The sequence below is a fragment of the Nelusetta ayraudi genome, unplaced genomic scaffold (assembly GCF_046127955.1).
Source record: "Nelusetta ayraudi isolate G7.1 ecotype Tasmania unplaced genomic scaffold, CSIRO-AGI_Nayr_v1 ptg000013l, whole genome shotgun sequence".
NCBI lineage: Eukaryota > Metazoa > Chordata > Actinopteri > Tetraodontiformes > Monacanthidae > Nelusetta > Nelusetta ayraudi.
The window spans coordinates 1,478,023-1,497,580 of NW_027466063.1; the positions used below are offsets into that span (position 1 = coordinate 1,478,023).

At 45.6% G+C, this 19,558-nt stretch overlaps 1 protein-coding gene across 2 annotated transcripts in view; it reads left to right on the plus strand.

Moving 5' to 3' along the window:
- negr1 (neuronal growth regulator 1) overlaps positions 1–19,558 on the plus strand; it is a 131,888-nt gene that overhangs the window by 84,241 nt on the left and 28,089 nt on the right. The window contains exons 5-7 of one of the 2 annotated variants that reach the window (XM_076022652.1): positions 4,118–4,238; positions 6,760–6,908; positions 17,343–17,381. In XM_076022652.1, the coding sequence (XP_075878767.1) occupies positions 4,118–4,238; positions 6,760–6,908; positions 17,343–17,381 (309 nt within the window). The remainder of the gene's footprint in view (positions 1–4,117; positions 4,239–6,759; positions 6,909–17,342; positions 17,382–19,558) is intronic. The other variant, XM_076022653.1, reaches the window with a different exon arrangement.

The window sequence follows — 19,558 nt, forward strand, 5'->3', positions numbered from 1 at the left end:
TACCGATGGTTCCAAACACACTGACAAACGCCATGGGCCATGTTAAGGGAGCAGAGAGAATTCCACTCATGTGTTACTCACCTCGACATCCGTGTTGGCTTTGTAAGTTGTAGCTTAAGACTAAAGATTTTCACCTAAAGTCTCGTTGTGATCTTTGTTGTGAACCCAACAGCTACAAAACACACTCATTACTTTGCCACTTGGCACGGTTTCAAATGAATTTCAGATTAATTTCAATCAAACTCTCCATTTCAAGTTTGTTCTGACTTCTTTTGATCAGGAAAGTGCTAAACGCAAGTCTCTTAAAATGAGAGAAAAAAAAAAACAACAAATTTTAAGATGTCAGTTGTAAATAGAGACCGGAGCTGATGTTTACTGGCACATGTGTTTTTCACTGGCTGAAGTCACTCTCCCCCGCTCCCATGAGTTCTGGTTGTGAATTGAGATTAGGATTGGTACCCGGCTACCTTATACCAACAATAGGCTGAAATCCTCGTGCTGTCAAGCCATACAATCCTGCGCACTAAGATGGTTATTTATACGCCTTGCATTGTATAAAAAAGAAGGAACACAATGTTCCAGAGCCGTTCTGAATGGAAGTCTTAATTAATTAATAAATCTTGGCAGCAGAACCGCTACTGACCAGGGAGGGGAAAAAAAGCAGGAAAGAAAAACAGGACAATGCATCCCACAGATGGCAGTGGGGAACGGTGTCTGTGTAAGCTGATAAGTCATGCACTGATGAGTCCATTTCTTAATTGCAATGAAAACTCATTTTCAAATCTGGCTGAAGAGGTAGAGTTATTAATTGATCTTTTAATTAAAAAGCCTGGCTTCTCTTGGCAAACAATAGTTTGCAGCTAAATAAATCATTTTCTGTGCTGAAGAACACCAATTAATCATTAATAGTCACATAAAGAGTGCCTCAGCCATGTGACTCCCCTTTACATTAAGGTGTGATTATTCACGAACAATCCCCGTCCATTAATATTAGATGGAGAGGAGGTCGCGCTCTTTATTCACCATTAGCGGGCCTGTGTTTGTGCACTTTGCAGAGATGTACAATTGGGCACATCATCTTTGTTTTGATGACATGCGTCACATAAAGCGGATTTAATGGAGGCGGCTTCGCCATCGACCCTCAGCCGGCCATTTGTCACCCGACAGGGCCATGCAGCAGCCATTTTTCTGCCATGCTTGTGCTATTCCTGGACCCAACCCCTCACCCCCGTGTGGTGGAGTCACCGTGACTGCGGGCATGATTTACAGCGCCGCCACAGCATTCTCCAGACACTAAATTACCTGGATTATTGGGCCTTCATGACTTTTACTGCACTACTTTGCATCACACTCCAAACCCTGATGGTGTACTGCGCAATATATGATGATATAGGATATGCCAGCAAGTTGAAATTGGAATTATTGGATTGTGCAGGGCTTTATGGGTGTGATCTGTCTTAACAGGTCCAGTGCCAGAAACTAAATTGGAAAGACTTGATAATATTGATATGCATATAAAACCCTGGCATTTTGGACCACCTACCAAATCACAGCCAGTACTTTTTCCTCCACTTGAAGATGTTGCAGTGGTTGTAGAAAATGAGTGGAGGGAGGGGCCATTCCTCAATCCCCTGCTCCTTTTCAATCTTGCGCACTGATTGAAACTAGTCTGTTAAACTTTTATGAGAGCGAAGAGATGATGATAAATGACCCATGTGCCTGGTCCAACACTGGCTCATTTGGGGAGAAATCTAGGTTAACATTCATATTTACCACATATTAGTTACATGACACTGAGAGATGGCAGGCAGCGATTAAACTGTATTGATCAGATTGATCATACATTTAAATTTATGCCATTGTTAATCGTGTTGTTGTTGTTTTTGTACAAATTAGATATAGCTTGATAGGATTTTAACCAGCTTCTCACAGGGGGCATTAATGCACTCCTTTGAGCCTAATAAAGAAATCACATTTCTGGCACGTGGTTGATCCGGTGGGTAATAAATAAAAGCAACACATCAATACGCTTCCTCCTTCAAAAAGCGGAAATATGACTGCTGCACAAAGCAAAGAAATTTGACAGTGGGAATTGGCAGTGGTTTCGCGGCACAATGGTTTTAAGATTCAAGACTTGATCTATGAAGTTTAAAGTATGAATATTTGTTTGGGCCAACAATTGACTGTCGTGGTATTGGCACAGAACACCAATTAGGTTGCCTGGATTAATTAATATCTTAAGATTTTCCAACACAGTGACACAAATCAGAGGATCACAAAGTTTCACCAAAGTTGTTTACAAAATGGTTGCATTTATTTTTTTAGATATATATTTTTAATTGTCCTAATTGGTTTGGCTTTTGGTACAGAGCACTGCTGTGGCAGGTGTTTCCACTATTTCCTGTTCTTAATTTTAAGCGTTTGAAGTCTTCACTAAAGACGCTTGCATGTACGTGCACGAGCATGAGTTTGGTCCCCAGCATGACATCTAATATTTCATGCAGCGATGATCAGGAAAAGCCATAGCATAAGACAATGATTAACTGTGTCAAGTGCTTTGGAGTACTCAACACAGCTAGTAGAGCAAAAAAAAATAGTTGATTTGGCTCAGTTATGCAAAAAATAAGAGAAATGTGCATACGTTTAATGAGGACTCATAGTGCCTCTTCAACATAATGACATGTCAAATGCTCTTACGACCGCATTCAACTGGCACAGATCTGTTGCATTCCACCTCAGTTATCTATATGGCCTCTCAGAGCCATTCATACAAACGCTCAACATAATTTTTATCCTGTCTTCTCAGAACATAACTGTTATGTTGCTTAGGATACTCCTGTATTGGACAGGTGCTTAACCCTAGTTGTCAGTGAGAATAGACTGTTTCGGGCATTCTCATTGGATTCAGTTGTCGCCTTTTGCAGCTCATGGACGGAGGTTCAAATTAGTACCACAGGGTTGTGTTGTCCAAAGCCCATCAATCCTTCGTCAGATCGTACTTCAAAAGCAATCGGGACAAAAGGTTTGAAGGCATTTGGCCAAAGTCATTTGTTGGATACAGGCTGTGTGTCTGACTGACAGCTTACTCCTAAAGGCTCAGCGTTCAGGATAAAAATAGTCTGTCTGACTTGGCTGCGCAACTGAATGCAAGCTCCGGGATTGACTTTAAGATTGTTGTATTTTCTTCATTCATCACAGGCTTTTAATGTAAGTATGCGCCCTTGGCAAAGAGTGAACTTGCCCCCATTATACGTCAGGTTGCTGCAGGTTGCCTACAAGGAAAAATAGATACTTGTCAGGAATTAGGAACTAAAGCCAAATTCAAACAAGGCACTCTGTCAGTTTCAGCCATGCGCTCTGTTGTGATTGCTTCTCCGGTTTGTGCTCTGCTGCTAATTAAAAGAGGAATACCAAACCAGTGCGCTAATACCACGCGGTATGAACCTCTATATGACTTATATTTTACTACTGGCACAACTCTGATAACAGTGGAACGAATGAAACATTTCTAATCCCAATGTGTGACCAAGAGAAAAGCAACAGTGCTGCGTTTGTCTTTATTTTTTGTTCGGCTGGGTTTGTCCAGTCCGAAGCTGCTTCAACAAAAATGCCATTGTAGTAGGTCTATCAAAACTCCAGTTCATTAATTTCAGTTCTTTCAAAGCTTTTCTCATTATAAGCCGGGTAAATATTTGAAGTACAAAAGGACTGAGCTACTTTAGAAAACGTGCGTATGTAAATCTTCCTTCATGTCACCGGCAGAGTGATTCACACCACAATACGGCACATGAAAGGCGGGCTTCATTTTGCATTCACAGACCCTGCCTGTGCCACGGAGGCTTTGAACTTCCATTAGGCCATTTATCACAATGCACTGCAATTCATTTCATTTTTATAACTCCGGGATGCTTTACGCCCCTCGCTCCTCCCCCAGCTCCGCCTCTACAGACCCCGTGTTATCCTTAAGATGCTGTACGCAAATGATGTATTGACCGGGATGTCAGACAACGCTGATTTTTCTCTTTTTCATTCTTGTTTTATGCCAGCGTTAACGGATGTTTCCCTCGACTGATGTGTGTCACCTGCCAACGTTCTCCTATCTCTTTGTCCCCCACAGTTCCACCATCCATCCATGAGATTAAAAGCCACGGCATCGGAATGGGCCGCTTACCTCTGCTACGGTGTGAGGCAGCTGCCGTGCCCCCGCCAACGTTTGAGTGGTACAAAGGTGAAAAAAGGTGAGTCCAGATTGACTGTTTAAGCTGCTGAACGATAAGAGTGTTGAGATATGGCCGCGTCAATAATTGGTTGCGTTACAAGGGCTTGTGCTTGTGCTCGGATTCAGTTGCGATGCCCTGTAGAAGTCACAGCTGAGGAAAGCATGCAGGCGGACCATTTTAAAGGTCCAGCATGTAGAATTAATAATAGAATTAAAGTAATTTGGTTTTCCTACCCATAGAACAGTTATAGCAAGGATCTTGCTCCCATTTAGCTGCCATCTTGCCATATTTCTAAGGAAGCCCGGTATGGACAATCCAGCCCGCCTGACAGCGTGTTTCATATTTAGGGTGAGCAATTGCGTCTCCAAACAAACAAGTGAAGATTAAGATGAACGAGGTATCCGGGTTTGTGCTTGCAGGCCACTGTAGTTTACTGGAAAGCTCGAGAGAGGGAAGGTATGGAATCGGTTAGGGTAAACTAAACATTCCTTTATTGCAAATGCCATATCTCCAATAACAGAGTGTGTGATAGCAAAGCCACCATTCTAAACAACGGTGCCTGATAAGAGAAACTGTGAATGAATAAAGTGCCTAATTTTGTTAAGTTTCCATTCGCTCGGACCCAAATGTAAGACTATTTGTGCCTCATTCCTGGGCGAGACAAGCAAAGACGAGCACAGATCAGAAGATTTGGAAAGCGCACTAGATATTGTGCGCAAATAACACCTCAGACGTGTTGCCACAACACAGATTTGTTAGAAGGCGTCACTACATCAAACTCCCGGCTTCTCGGCTCCGCTCGGCTCTCCATTGTGGTCGGTCGGTGCTTCTGCTCCGCTGGCGCTTCTTCATCCGCAGCCTGTTTCTCCGCATTCCCGACAGAGACGATTTAGAGACAAAGCAGAGAAGTTGTACTAGCAAAATATAATTCACAATCTTGTATAATACAATGCAAGTGCTGGACTCAGATCTGTGGCGGACGCAACTATTTAAGTATTTGTTTTCCCTCTCGGGGAACACATTTGTCTTCTCTTCATTAGGGAGCCGCAGACCACTCCAACAGAGTTGTCGCCGCCCGGTCCTCACCTTGCATTCTAATAAAATGTTTGCTGGGAACCGGCTGCAATCACCGCAGCATATACATCAATCAGGCTGGATTGGAGTGTCAGTTCTCGAATTTAAAAACCAAATGACTGCCATTACCCACTCCTGGTGAGGACAATTTCAATCATCAGCCCGCACTGTGCTAATTGTAATTATGGGCTGGATTCAATTTAGTCAAATTGCTAAGGAGGCAAGTTGCCATGATTCTAGTCCTTACTTAATTCAAGGACTCGTTCGCTGGGTGACTTGTGGCATCGGCTGAATGGTGATTTCTTCATTCCCTCCTCATTATGGGCAGGACGTCAGTTTACGGAGCTAAAAACGGAACTTCCTCTTTCTGTTCCAACGTTCATTTGCTGCATGCGGGGAATTCCAAGGCCATTTTTTCTCCTAATTCGAGCTCTGAATTGTCAAGGTTGCGTGTCAAGCGGGTCTCTCTCGACAATCCGCCGCTTTCAATACTGAATGGGTGCGTTTGTTCGGCTGCGCACGCACAAGGGCAGCTTACTGGTTTTGACGTGGGGACCAGTGAAAAGGCAAGTGACACGGCAAACTCTCCACTGAAGCCTTAAGAAGGACACCGCAGGGGACGTGGGGAGCGGAGCAGCAAATCTGTGGATATTTACAGGACATAAGGTCGAACATAATGTTTCCACTGACAGCGGCTCTCGCAGGCAGTCGTGCCAAGCTACAGATCATTGAGAGTGTACGCGGGGGGGCAAAGCAAGGCCAAAATAGAACGGCTCTCGTCTATTCCCAGAAGGCTGCGATGGTTTATAATGCCAGAGCCGAATCCACTTTGACAAGTACAAAACCTCGCACCAACATGGACCCTAATCCCACAATCGGGATGCGACGCATATGCCCCAAGTGAGGGAATTTTTAATCTCTCCTGCCGTGCTAAAGATCACCACGACCCCCGTGCACGCCCTCCTTCCCTCCTGACACACACACACACACACACACACACACACACACACACACACACACACACACACCTCCCCGAACGTAAACAATTAAACATTTGTCATGTTCGCCACAGATGCTCGTCACAACTGGAGTAGGATTTACCCTAATCCACCCCCTCCTCCCCCCTTGCCAGCAATCGCAACAATACGATGAACAACGTGTCAAGTAGCACCCAGCTGCTGCTTCGCCGCTGGGTCGCCCGCGGGTCATTCCTCCCTGCTCTCTCTCTCTTTTTTTTTTTTTTCCTTCCCCCTTCCATCGCCTCACCGGAGCAGCAGAGAAAAGGCAAAAGGGGATAAACAGACCTGCTGAACAGGGCGACAAAGCGCCGCACAATTTCCAACCAGCTCACTTTATGGTGACAAACGCGCTGCGCCTCCCTCCTGGCCGTCCTCGCCAGGAGCTGCCGCGCGGCCGTCGGCGCGAAACGCACCTGACTGTGTGGCCGGTGTGCTCTTGTTTCCAGGATTATCAAGGGTCAAGGCATCGACATCAAGAGCCTGAGCTCCAGATCAATCCTCACCGTGACCAACATGACAGAGGATCGTTATGGGAACTACACGTGCGTGGCGTCCAACAAGCTCGGCACGGCCAACGCCACCGTGTCTCTCATTCGTAAGTTGTCACTCCAAACCCCCCCCCCCACACACACACACACACACACACACACACCCACACCCGCACAGTGAGTCCGCGGCTGACTGGAGGGCTGCAGAGCCCCGAGTGCTGTGTGTGGTGGACGGCACTGAAGTCTTTCCTCCGCGTGTGTTGAGTGTTTGTGTTTCATAATATTCTTCCTTTTCTGTCTCTCTCTTTTTTCTTTTTTTTTTTTTTTTTTTACCATTTTGAGCTTCCCAACTTTCCCGCTACAGGAAGGAATTCCTTCCAGGGAGCGGCAAAATCACAGATAGCGGTGTAATACATTTTTTTTTTCTGTTTTTAACCTCAGGGATTAACTATTAAAGAGGCAGAAATTGTGTGCACGTGTGCTGCCTGGGGGCTGGTTGCACTGCGTGTGAATGAAGAACAAGTGGAGCTCAGAGGCGCCAAAGCATTCCTAATTGGCAGCGGCGGCGGTCAGCGGCGCCGAGCTGAACGGCGGAAATACAAATAGAAATGTCTCGCAGTTCTAACGGTCGTCTTTTCACATGTCTTTTGTTTATCATCGCCGCGGGACGTCTAGAGGCGGGAACTATCCAAAGAGGACCGAATGATCAGGGTCCACATTCCAACGCTTTTCTAGCATTTTCATGTGGGCTTGTTTAAAAGACGAGGGGGTGAGAATGTTTGTCACTGAACAAGCCAAAAAAAAAAAAAAGCTGAATGATGGCAAATGAAAACGTGTGGAAAAAAGAACTGCGACCAGATAACAGGACCTCTAATGGAAAAGCAGCACTAAGTCGTCGCTTGTGGCTTCGCTGCAGGGGAAAATACACTTTCTCTTTCCTACGATGACCAATTCTCCCACCAGTTATGAGTAATAGTTTAATTTCACTGGTTTTTGGGTTGTTTTTTTTTTTCAGAAAAAGGGTCAACGTAAGAGTCAGACGTGCGCGAACCAAACTCACCGGTTCACAACAGGGTTCATCGATTGTTGATCTTTTGGCATTTACGCACGAGATTTCCATTGATTATTCTTTAAATGGTTTCATTTCACACACACGTCGGCGGACGCAGAGGTGAAATATCGACGGTTGTTCAGCTCGCAGACTTCCTTCCTTCCGCCGATCCAGACGCTCGCAGAATCCGTCCACATTCGCCGACTGCAAGTTGTTGAAGAGCGCTTCACGTTTCCGCAAAAAATAAAAAAAAATAAAAAGCGCCCTGGACTTCTCGGGCTGGTGTTTAATATTCCCGCAATGTTTCCCGCTCTCACTTTCCATTTGTTCCGTCCGCTCGCTGTATCTGCCGAGCGCCAGCCCAGACCATGACAGCGGCGGCTTTCCGAAGCATTGTTTTTTTCCGAGTCGGCAGGTTGTGTGGAGGAATAAAGAAAGAAGCGTTTAATTTATTCTGAGAAGAAATATGAGCAGGTGAATTAAATAATTCAGCTGGTTTTTTTTTTCTTTTTCTCCCCCCCCCTGCGCTGACAAACGGTGTCCCTAGCAGGCCCAGACACTCGGAATACAAAGAAGAGATCCTCCCGTGGAGTCGGCAATTGTCAGAGGAGCACCTCCGCTCTCTGCTGTTTGTGTATTGCGCAGGAAAACATCAAAGGCTCTTCTCAGATCCTCCGATGGATGATCTTAATGTGACACCGGCCTCAAAGGCAGAGTGGCCGGGAGAGAGAGAGAGAAATGAGGGAGAGAGAGAGAGAGAGAGAGAGGCTCCTCTCCTTCTTCTCTCTCTTTATACGCCACACATACACAGCGTCTCTCAGTCTTCCTCTCACTCTTTTTTCCTCTCTCTCTCTCTCTCTCTCTCCTCTGTTTTTTTTTTTTTTTTTTCTCCCTGATGATCTCCGCTAATGGCGAGCGAGGCCGGTTCTGCCCCCGCTCGTTGGGCTCGTTTTGGCCGCGGGTGACTTTGGGTCGCTATTTTAAAAAAGCGCTCGATATCTATTGATGAGGAAGATGGGAGAGAAATGTGGGGGGAGGTCAGGATTGGGGGATGGGGGTTATGTTTGATTGAGCATCTGTCTTCGAGGTGAATGTCAAGTGTCGAGGCCTCGTCAAACGTTTGACTCGAGCGGACGGACCTTCACACGTGCGCTAGATTCTTTGTGTGTGTGTGTGTGTGTTTGTGTATTTTATTTTCTTTCCGTCTGCTACCCGTGCATAATTCATGATGTCGGGTCGGGTTCATGCCCCCTCACAAAGCCTTTAGATAAAGCAAGCGGGAGGTGAAAGATAAAGCGGGATAGCGAGTGCCAAGCACTGCCTCATGCCGGGATTGCAAAGTTTAGGAGGGCTGCATCCCCTCAGCGTCCTCATAATGTTTTTGTTTTTCAGTAAATTGAGTCGCTCTGGGACGAGCTGAGTTTTCAGTTATTGTTAATGAGTTAAACTGCGGAACCCCTCCGGGTTCAACTTTCCCTCACCATCAACCCCTACAGCGACTGGTAGACGAACTCTGTTTCTGTTCCGGCTTGGCAGGAACATTTTTCATTTTTCATTTTTTTCGTCCATGTGTTTCGGTCGCGCAACAATCTTTGTGATGAGCTCCATGGCCGCAACCTCAACAGAAGCTTCTGCTCATGGCTCAGCCCTTTTTTTTTTTCTTTTTTTTTTTTTGCTGTTGTTGAACCATTAGCCGCGTATTGTGATCACTCTCAGCTCGGGGCTTGAAGCATTAGTTGGATTCTTTGCAAGCAAAAAAATGAAGCACTCAACTCTCTTTGTTGGCATTGCCAAAGTGCATTGTGTGTGTGTGTGTGTGTGTGTGTGTTGTGTGTGTGTGTGTGTGTGTGTGTGTGTGTGTGTGTGTGTGTGTGTGTGTGTGTGTGTGTGTGTGTGTGTGGGTGTGAATGGGTGTGAGTGTGCGTGCGTGGGCGCTTGCGTTTGCACCAAACCCTCTGCAGCTGATCGCTTTTTGACAATAGCCATTCACGGCAATGAATGGCTGAATCACTCTCTGCTGTACCAGTCGTATAAATAGCGCCACTTATCACGATTGTCTCTCTTATAAATAAGTGTTAAATTACAAAAGGTGCAATGAATTGAACCGCGTAGTGGGTGTGGGTGATTGCAGAGAAAGGTTTTTTCTGTACGCACTGGCAGAGGACCAGCACGCCACAGATTACCAAATGAAGTGAAGGGTCCACGGGTGCGTACTTTCTGCCGTCATGCATACACACGTCAGTCGCTTTTATTAACAAGACAGTTTCTCCCTCAGTCGGTTGTGTGTAGAGGCAGAAATGTAATCACTTGGCCTTGGAACGATGTAACAATATAAACGATTAACCAACTAATGATTGTCTGACACATCCGTTAAGTGTGAGGCAAGTTACTCCACAAATTCAGGTATCACTTCCTATGGCATTTTTTTTTTTTTTTTTTATTAATTTTTTTTTGTCTGAAAATAAAGTAAAAATAAATCCAACTACGCCTCTTTCCACTTTAACAAGACGTGATTCGGGCCATTCAGCGCGCAGCCACAGCGCGCTGTGATAATGATCCTGTCAATGGTAAAAACCGCTGCATTCATTCAGACCTTGGCCGTTTAGAGGTGGCTAATTGGTTAGCTTCTGGTTATATTGCCTGCAGCGTCCTTAAGAGCTGCTCATCCAAATTACTTTAGACTTGCCACTGACTGCAAAGGGTTATCAAAACAGCACTATTAAAACTCTAATTAGCCGAAGCCCCCAGAGCTGTTGGAAGTGGTGGAAGAGGGGCTTAACTTACCCCAGTCTGCAATGGCCAAACTTCAGCATGGGCCTGGTTTTATGAAAGCTGCTCATCTCTCTGTTTTGTTTTTTGTTTGTTTTTGTTTTTTACGTTTTTTCTAATTTTACTTTGTTTCATTTTATTTGAGTTTTGCTTCCTTTTTTGAAGGAGACACATTCTTTAATAACCTTTGATTTGTGTCTGGTGCTTGTAATGCTGCAAAAAACATCCACCAATTGGCTCATTTATTAAGAGTGTCAGGACCAAAACACGAGACAAATGAGGGACTGCTTAGACACTACCTGGGCAAACAGTATGCCTTTGTGTTTTCAGAGTGGATAATAGAAAACAAACACACATGACACATCCATATTTTAAACTTGCGCTTGTGAGGTAATTGCAACACTTCAAGACTAATGAGCCATGTCTGCTTAAACTGCTTATGTGTTCGGATGTGATCAGGGACGTGGACCAGAACACTGTGACCGGAAACACTTGTTTCCATGTGGAATTTGCAATTTTGCCTCCTATTATTTCAATAGTAAAGCGTGTGGATCTAGGGCAGAGCAGAACACAGCAAACTCGATGGAATCACGACTCCTCTGCACCGCAGATCCATAGTTGACTCCTGCGCAACTATTGTTCCATCCTCCCCCAAAAAAATTTAAAGTAAATGGGGACCTCGGCAGTGGAACAGATCACAGAACATATAGTTTTCAAATCTTAACAAACGGAGACCGATGCTGATCTTTTTTTTTTTTGGCTCCCTTTTGGAGTTCTGTGTCAAGGGGAAAGCAGGAGAGGCCTCTGAAGTTTCCATAAATATCACCATCGTATGATCTCCTTCCGTGGTGACATGCACACCCAGTTCCTCAGTGAGACCACTGAAAATATAGTCACAGACGGCAGGTTTTCCCCCGTCTGAGATGAAAGTGACCGAAAAAACACTGTGGAAAGTGCAAAGCTCTGTTATCTGTGTCAGGTGGGTTTCATCATTGTCCCGCCCCTTTAGGAGGTTGACAAAAAGTAGAGCCAATACAGCCTGTTGTCACAAAAGTTTGTATTATATCCATAAAAACAAGAGTTACTCTTGTATACCTTTATGTGTGTGTGTATATATATGTATATATATTTATATATATATATATACATAAAGCTAAACATGCAATAATTTCCCAACTTGCATTTCCCAAGACAACTTGGGACAAATCTGGTTACTGCCCCACTACACATATTTGCATTCAGGATATGGAGACTGTGGCAACAACAGACCATACTCCGAAAGAACAACACACGCTAAAATAAAGGCTGAACTTTAAACTGTCTCAAGACTTAAATAGAAATTTAGCTAATTTTACATTCAACATACAGGGTGCAATCATGTTGTGCCACAATCTTTTTATTTTATTTTTTTTCTGTACTGCAGCTCCGGTATTATGTAAAAAGTCCACAACCCCGGGAGGTCATAGATTTCACTGGCTGATATCATCAGAGGACGCGAGCCTCAAACCTCCAAAGAGTCTCATTCATAAGGATCTCTACGACCTCTGACCATGTTTGAAACTCACTATCGGTTACTCTTTAGACTGAGGTCACATTAGCGTACAGACGCGGAAACAAACACTCATACAGCATTCATGATGGTTTTGGCATGGAAGCCGGAGTTGTTGGCTTCCTACTTCACGCCGAGAGCAGGACTGGACTACCGTGTTTTATTTCATCCAGATCCAAATGTATGGGGCAAGTTCAACAGAACTTGAGCAGTTGCACAAGGTCAAAGGTCTTTAGTTTGGCTACTAATTCTTTTATAAATAAGACTTTCCAACCAAGTGTAATCTGAGCAGTGAAGTCTCATGAGCCTTCCTGACTGTGTGGCCGCTCTGACTTCCCCCAGAACCACTGAGTCATATTTTGTTATCATTTATACGCTGTAGTTTGTTTATTTCTATAATTTGAGCCTGTTTTGTGAAACCACTCTGATTTGTGATTAGGAGGCTACATGAATAGAATTGATTTGAATTGACCAGCAAGCTGCATCTGATTCATCCTCTGTTGCAAGTTCGAGCCTCGGCTGAAGAACAACAATATTTCTGTCCAATCTCCCCCCCCCATCCTCATAGTTTAGTCCGGTCAGCCGTGCTGCCGTGTCGGCGAACGTCAGAATTTCACGAACTTCACAAATGATTTTTTTTCGCTAAGGTGTAACAATCACCCTGCCGCCGCTGCCTCGTCGAGATTCCCATTTCATGTCGCAAGATGGGAGTGAACTTGATGAAAAGACTGAAACTGTTCAGTCCAATTTTCTGAGGAGTGCTCCAGCTTAATTGGTCAAGCTCTTATCCCCCAGCCCACCCCAGCTTAGCCCTGGAGGAGATTTTCTCCGCCTCTACCTCTGCCTTCATTTCCTCCTTTCTCCTTTGCCTCCTCCCCACCCTGCCGAGCCGTAATCGGAAGAGGCTGATGGGAGGAGGGGGGGGACGCCAGTGGAGGAGAGGAGAGTGGAGGGAGGGGGAAAAGGGAGTTTCTTTCTTCCTGCTCTTCTTCCTCTGTCACTGCTCAGCCCCCCTCAGGCAAGAGACGCTGCCGGCTAGCCGGTTAATGAATGTCGTGTTCGTTTGTCACGCTTATCAATCAACACGGTGTGTAGGTGTCATTTTGATACGTTTCCTCTTCCGCCACCGCCGTTGTTGATGATGTTGTTTGTTCCCACGCCGCCTGATTGTACCTGAGTCATGGAGCGCGGGGTGCTCGAAAATGGGAACTAAAGGTGAAGCCTGAAATGTGGGGGGGGGCGGGGTCTGCGTGATAACGGCATAACACAAAAGGCGGGAAAATAAAAACCCAATTTCTGCAGGCGCCTAAAGGCAGTGCATCATTTTTTCAGCAACTCGTATCGATTTGTCTGCGTGTGAAATTTTTAATTTCTTTTTGTTTGCCCGGCGCTTGTCATGAAGCATCCTGAAGGAGTGCATCCTGGCGGGCGCTGGCATGTTTTTATTTTACCTATTTGTTTTTTTGACTTGTTTTTCACATGTGAAAAGAGGGTTGGGAATATATTGTACATGCCAGAGCGCCCTCACGGCGATCCGCCATTTACCTATCATGGAAATGGCTACATTTCCATATTTCGGCAATCAGAAAAAGCCATTAACATTTTCCAGTCGCACTCAGCTGAGGAAACGTTGGTGGTGCTGAGGCGGCACTCGCTCTGCAGGCTGTGGACTGTCTTCCTACACACACCCAGCCCACCCACCCACCTCCGCTCGCTCCCAGAAGAGGCCAGATGCTCTGCTAGGAATGCTCATCCCTGGATGGCTGCGCCCAGAAGAAAGCCCACAGGATGATGCACTCTCAGGGCAGTGTGAGAAATGCCAGAGGATGAATAGCTAATTGGCGAGCTTGCATCCAAACACCTGCTGTACGCCATCCACACCAAGATCATTGGGGTATTTTATTTATTTATTTTTTCAGCTTGTCTTTTCATGTTGAAACGTTTGTATTTGACACCGTCGTTCCACCCACACGTGGTCAACATCTAACTTAGGCAGAGTATGTTGAGTTCACACAGTGTTCGCTAGAATACTTTTCTTTTCTTTTTTTTCCCTACAGTATATAGCCATAAGCATGAGAGTGTGTCGGGTCATTTCTGTGTGTACTTGCGGTTTGAAGTCAATTCAGGCCCTGCCTGATGCCAAGACTTGACAAGAGAGCCTTCATTCCTCCTTACTTTGTTACATTCTCAAGTTATGTTCCACTCCAGCCAAGGCAACACTGAGCAAACAGTTGACTCTTGACGGACCTACAGCTCCTCAGCCCACCGACTTACTGCCTCGGATGGGCAAGCAAGAGTGAAGATAAATCCACCTTTTACCCAAGATATGTATGAGTAAACTTGCCTCGGTGAAGATGTAAGTGTGGGTGTGAAGTCCACCCTGAAGGTTGAGCAGCTGTGCCCCCTCGCAAGAGTTTTTTAAGTCCTCAGTCTGAAACTTGGGTTGCAAAACAAGAAGCGCGGCAGCAGATATTTCCTCCAAGTTTCAATGCTGGGTAATGATTTCTTCAACTGGAGTGAATGTTTGTTTTCCATCAACAGCCGTCAGCTTGTTTGCTGCTGTTAGCTCGAAAAGCTTTGACAGATACTTGGCATCGCTGCCTGGCTGTCGTTGGCTCAGCTTTGATTTTGTATTTTTATTTTTTTGAGGTCAAAGGTTTTAAGCTTGACCCGCTAATCTTTCACATTTACAGATGATCTCTAGCTGACTGAGATCATTTCTATGTTGGGTTCCAGCGTGGCTTCCAATGACCGCTAGTCGCTTGTTAAATCGTTACATCAACACTCTGAATGCTCTCCCTTCAACCCAGCGCTTTTGAAGCCATCATCCACAGTGCAAATATTTGATACCACTTTTCAAAAAATATTTATTATATTTGCGATGAGCCAAACTTTACGCAGGAATTCCACCATCACTGTCTGACACAAATCTACTGTACTGCCCCACATAGATTTAAGAATGACAATCCTTGAAGTGAAATAGTTACAGAAAATAACACTTTCAGACGCCGCGCAGTTAAAAGATGCTCCTGGTGTATCCGATGAGATTTGGAGCCCAAGTCAGTGTGGAGCCACTAGAGAGGGACTGCACGCCAGAAGATATGTTGCGCACTTGCGGCCGATGGTCTGGAAACCCGTGAAGTGATTCACTGGTGAATTCATGCACCAGTATTAATCAAATAGCAGCAGGCCGCCTGTCTGAGGATGGAACTACAAAGAACCCGTCTCCGGCTCCCTCAGGAGGTCTTAAAGTGGAAACATTTATGGAAGAAAGGATGGATTTGACCACCACCACCCCCCCAATACACCAAGGAGGAAAGCATATCGTCTCACATAAAATGTGAATACCGATTCATTCAGAATTCCCTCATCATATGGAATCGTAAAGAACGATAAACAAATAGAAGCAAATGTCTCACTGTTGGCATAGCAGCAGCCATTTAGCAGCAATGCAGGCGTCACGCAGTTTGATATATGGCTTGGGGAAACCAATATGGAGATTGAAGGCTCGGTGTGGAGCCTTTTGGCACACGATGTGAATGGGCACATTGAGTTCCCATGTAAATGGATTAAAGCGAAGAGCATAAGTAGGATCCTGCACTAAAGTGTGGCCTAGATTCAGGGGTTCACTGCGGCAGTGTTGAAAGATCTTATTATTTATTTTATTTATTTTTTTATCTGAATATGGGTGAGGTGTCATCACAGCTTCTGTGGTTTCTCTTGTGAAACATAAGCTCCTCCTCCGCTGTTACGAGGCCCAACGGAAGCAGGTTCACACCTGTAAAGAGCAGAATTGATTTTCACCCCGACGGAACTTCCTGTGGCACCGTTTGTGTGCCAGATATGCAAGATGGGAAATATAATACGGCGGCTTTGTTTTCAGCTGGCACCCCAGATCCTCCGAGCGTCTCACAGCACGAAGCTGGTCACAGCTTTCTTCAGTTAAGTGCTTGTTTACCAAACACAAATCCAGCCTTTGTCTCCGTTCACAGATCAAACGCAATAGCATTTTTTTTTCTCAAGTGGTTTTATAATATATACAAGAGGATTACAAAGTGAGTGGCGCAGAGAATATAGATAAATTGCATTCTGAGTCTGTGCTATTGGAATGATAATGCAAATACCTCAATGTTCGGGGGGGGGGGGGGGGGGGGGTTTGGTCCTTGACAAGTCACTGTCACTCATTTTGCATAAATGGAGTGAAGAGCCTCACACATATCAACCTGTCATCAAAGTTTGCTGATTTGTATCCCTGTTGCTGTGCACCATCCGGTGACAACCTCTTGGATATGCTGAGCATCCTGCAGTGTTTGTTAATGTGTAACAAATCCTGGTTGAGGACTGGAATGGCAAAGCTTTTGTGGCAACTATTGGTTCGACCAACTTTTGCTGAGGCTGCTTCCTAGATTTTTAACAACCAAATATATATCCCTTGGGATATTCATGGGTAAATGGCCTTGAAACAGCTTGGCTGAGTTGAAAAGTTAATCTTAGACCAAAATATCCTGTTTGTTTCCTTCCTATAAAACCTAAAGCAAAGTGTGGAACCATTTCAAAGCTAAAAGAGCTAAATACACGTGAAACACAACACGGCAAAGACGCCTCTGCCGCCGCCCTTCCACAGTCGACTTGCCACAGTGTCGGATTGGTTGTGTCTCTGGACGCTGCTTTGCTCCGTCTTACAAGTGCCTGGGAAAGCTAAGTCTGAAATGAATTCCTGAGGCAGTCAGATTGGAAGGAGGAGTTCCCTGTGCAGAGGAAAAACACCCTTTTCTTCTCTCCTGCAATAATCGGTGGACGTATTGGGAAAAACAGCTTATTGTCAGCCAATCACAAAGCCTTCACAAATTTTTCCCCTTCATTTTGCCGCTGAGCTAATCGGGATAAACGCATGTCCGCTGCAAGGGGGCAAATGAAAACACAAGGTATATGAGCATGTCTGGTCTGCCTTCTGTTTGGCCACAGCGACACCAGTCCTTGACGCATGGAGAGGATTTGTGTCCATTCCCTGTCCTTTTTTTTTTTCCGTCTTCTTTTTTTCCCCTTTTTTGGCCCCTTGCATGGATTTTATTTCCTTTACGTCTCCATTCTGTTAATAATACATAAATGTCCTCTTTCCCTCCCCTCCCCTCCCCTTCCCCATCCCTTCCCCCTCCTCTCCTCCCCCTGTAGCAATTATTGAACCCACCACCACTAGTGCCTCAAGCCCAGGTCAGTATATGTCACCATGCTGTACACCGAATCAGACAGGAGGTCCGACACCTCGTACTAACCCCAGCTCAAATCCTCGACCTCCATCTTTGATTTCTGTTCCAATTGGCTTTGACGGAATGCCTGCTGGGTGTACAGCTTCATTGTCTGTCCATCTATTTTATTGGTTTATCTGATTTGCACTTTTATTTTATTTTTTTATTTTATTTCTGGTGGTGGTGGTGGTGGTGGTGGTGGTCGTCATTGTTGGTTTTGGGTTCTCCAGCCTGGCTGAGTATACTTCCATCACGTCTCCCGTCATCACAGCCCCATGCGGAGTAAACAGTAGTGTCATCAAAGGGCCTCTGGGGTCCAACGCTTTTCATAATGCTGATGGCCTCCCCTCTTCCCTTCCTCCTCCTCCTCCCCCACCTCCTTCTCCTTTTTTATGGCTGTCTCACCGCCCAGAATCACCGCTCTCCTGCTCCTCAGCGCAGCCTAAATGCAGTATACATCAAAAGCAGCGAGCTGCCAGTGGCAAAGGCCCTGGGTGTGTTGTTTGCAAGATGGAATCTCCGCCGTCTTTGTTCTTTTTTTTTCCCTCAACCCAACCCCCCCCCCCCCCCCCCAACCCCCCACTTTTCCATGCCTCCACTTCTAAACGCTCTTTTTCCCTTCGTCTTAATCCTCCTTCATCCCTCGCTCAGCCTCCTCGCTCTTCTTCTTCTCCCCCTTCTTCTTCTTCTTCTTCTTCTTCTTCTTCTTCTTCTCCTCTTTCGAGCGCAATCAGCTGGCTCGCCGCCACCCTCCCAACCTGACATCCTGTCGGAGCCGCCGTCGGCTTCTGCCGCGTTCACCCAGTCTGCCTCTTTCCCCGTTCCAGCCCAGAATAATCCCTGGTCTGCCTGGTCGTCTTTCGCCGCCTTCCTGTACGCTTCAGTCGTAGAACGTGATCTCACATCGCGGTTGCATCATTTCTTTCTAGTCTGTTTACTCAATGCTAGTTGCGCGAGCGGGAAACACGCAGGGATGCACCTCGCGTTAATGAAAGTCTTCCACCTGCATGAAAGCTCACAGCGGGCAGTAAAATGAAAAACAAACACGCTGGAATGTTCAAACGCGCTCCAACGCACCTGCACTCGGGTTCCTACTGCACGCCGACTTCTCCTGCCGCTGTGAGCGCGCGCACAGGCACAAAACAAGGTGGCTAGGTTTAGAGCTAGTGCCTTCCAGCCGGGCAAGAGGTGTCTGATCTGATGTGACCAGGAAGTGGCAAATTGAAGTCGCAGAGTCCTCGGTGGCAGAACTGCTGTTCTCTCCATAACGACATAACTGCAAATGGTGGAGCGTGATTTCAAAACTCATCAACTTGGGGCAGAAAAACTACATAGTGTCGCCTTAATCCATGGAGATTCGTCCAGATAATAAATCCGACAAATGACTTCGGCAGCAACCCACAGTCTTGGCAGCAGCCCTGAGCTCTCATTTGATGTGACGCTTGCAGAGCAAATGACAATTTCATGGTCGAGAGGAATACCAGTGGTTTCAATCATGTAGATAAACCCAGTCGGCGACCCACTGTTGTTGTTTTGTTCCAACTTGTATTTGAAGTTAATTTCTTAATGCCGCCCCACACTACATGGCTGGGCTCATTTCAGACCCCCGCAAACACGGCTCTCTGTCCCCGCCATAGTTTAATCAAGTTCAACAATTAATCTTAAGGTTATTATCTGCTTTCATTTCCCCTGCGAGCGACTCCGGGAAGATGCGCTCCCGAATGGAGTGTGTAAGGTAAGCAAATCAGGGGACATGAAGTGGAAAAATTGCGCATCGTTGGGTTTCGGCCCATTTGTCAAGGGCAGACTACGGAAACGTCAAAGGGAAACAAAAAAAAAGCAAATGCAGTCATGCTGTTGTATCCCTTCCTTGCTGAGCGTCTACGGCTGTAATATGAATCACTTCACATGGATAATGTGTGGGTTAATAGATTCTATTTAAATGTCAGAACACAGACACAAGCGCAGACTTCTTTACGCCTCGCAGATGGTTTTCTCAGTCATCTCCACCCCACGGTTACTTTAATGTGTCTCTTTAACATTGGCATGGCCTGCACAGTTTAGTCATTTATAAGTGCTGGGAGTAAGAAAACTGGAAAATAGAGTTATTTGGAGCCACAATGATTTGATTTGATGATACTT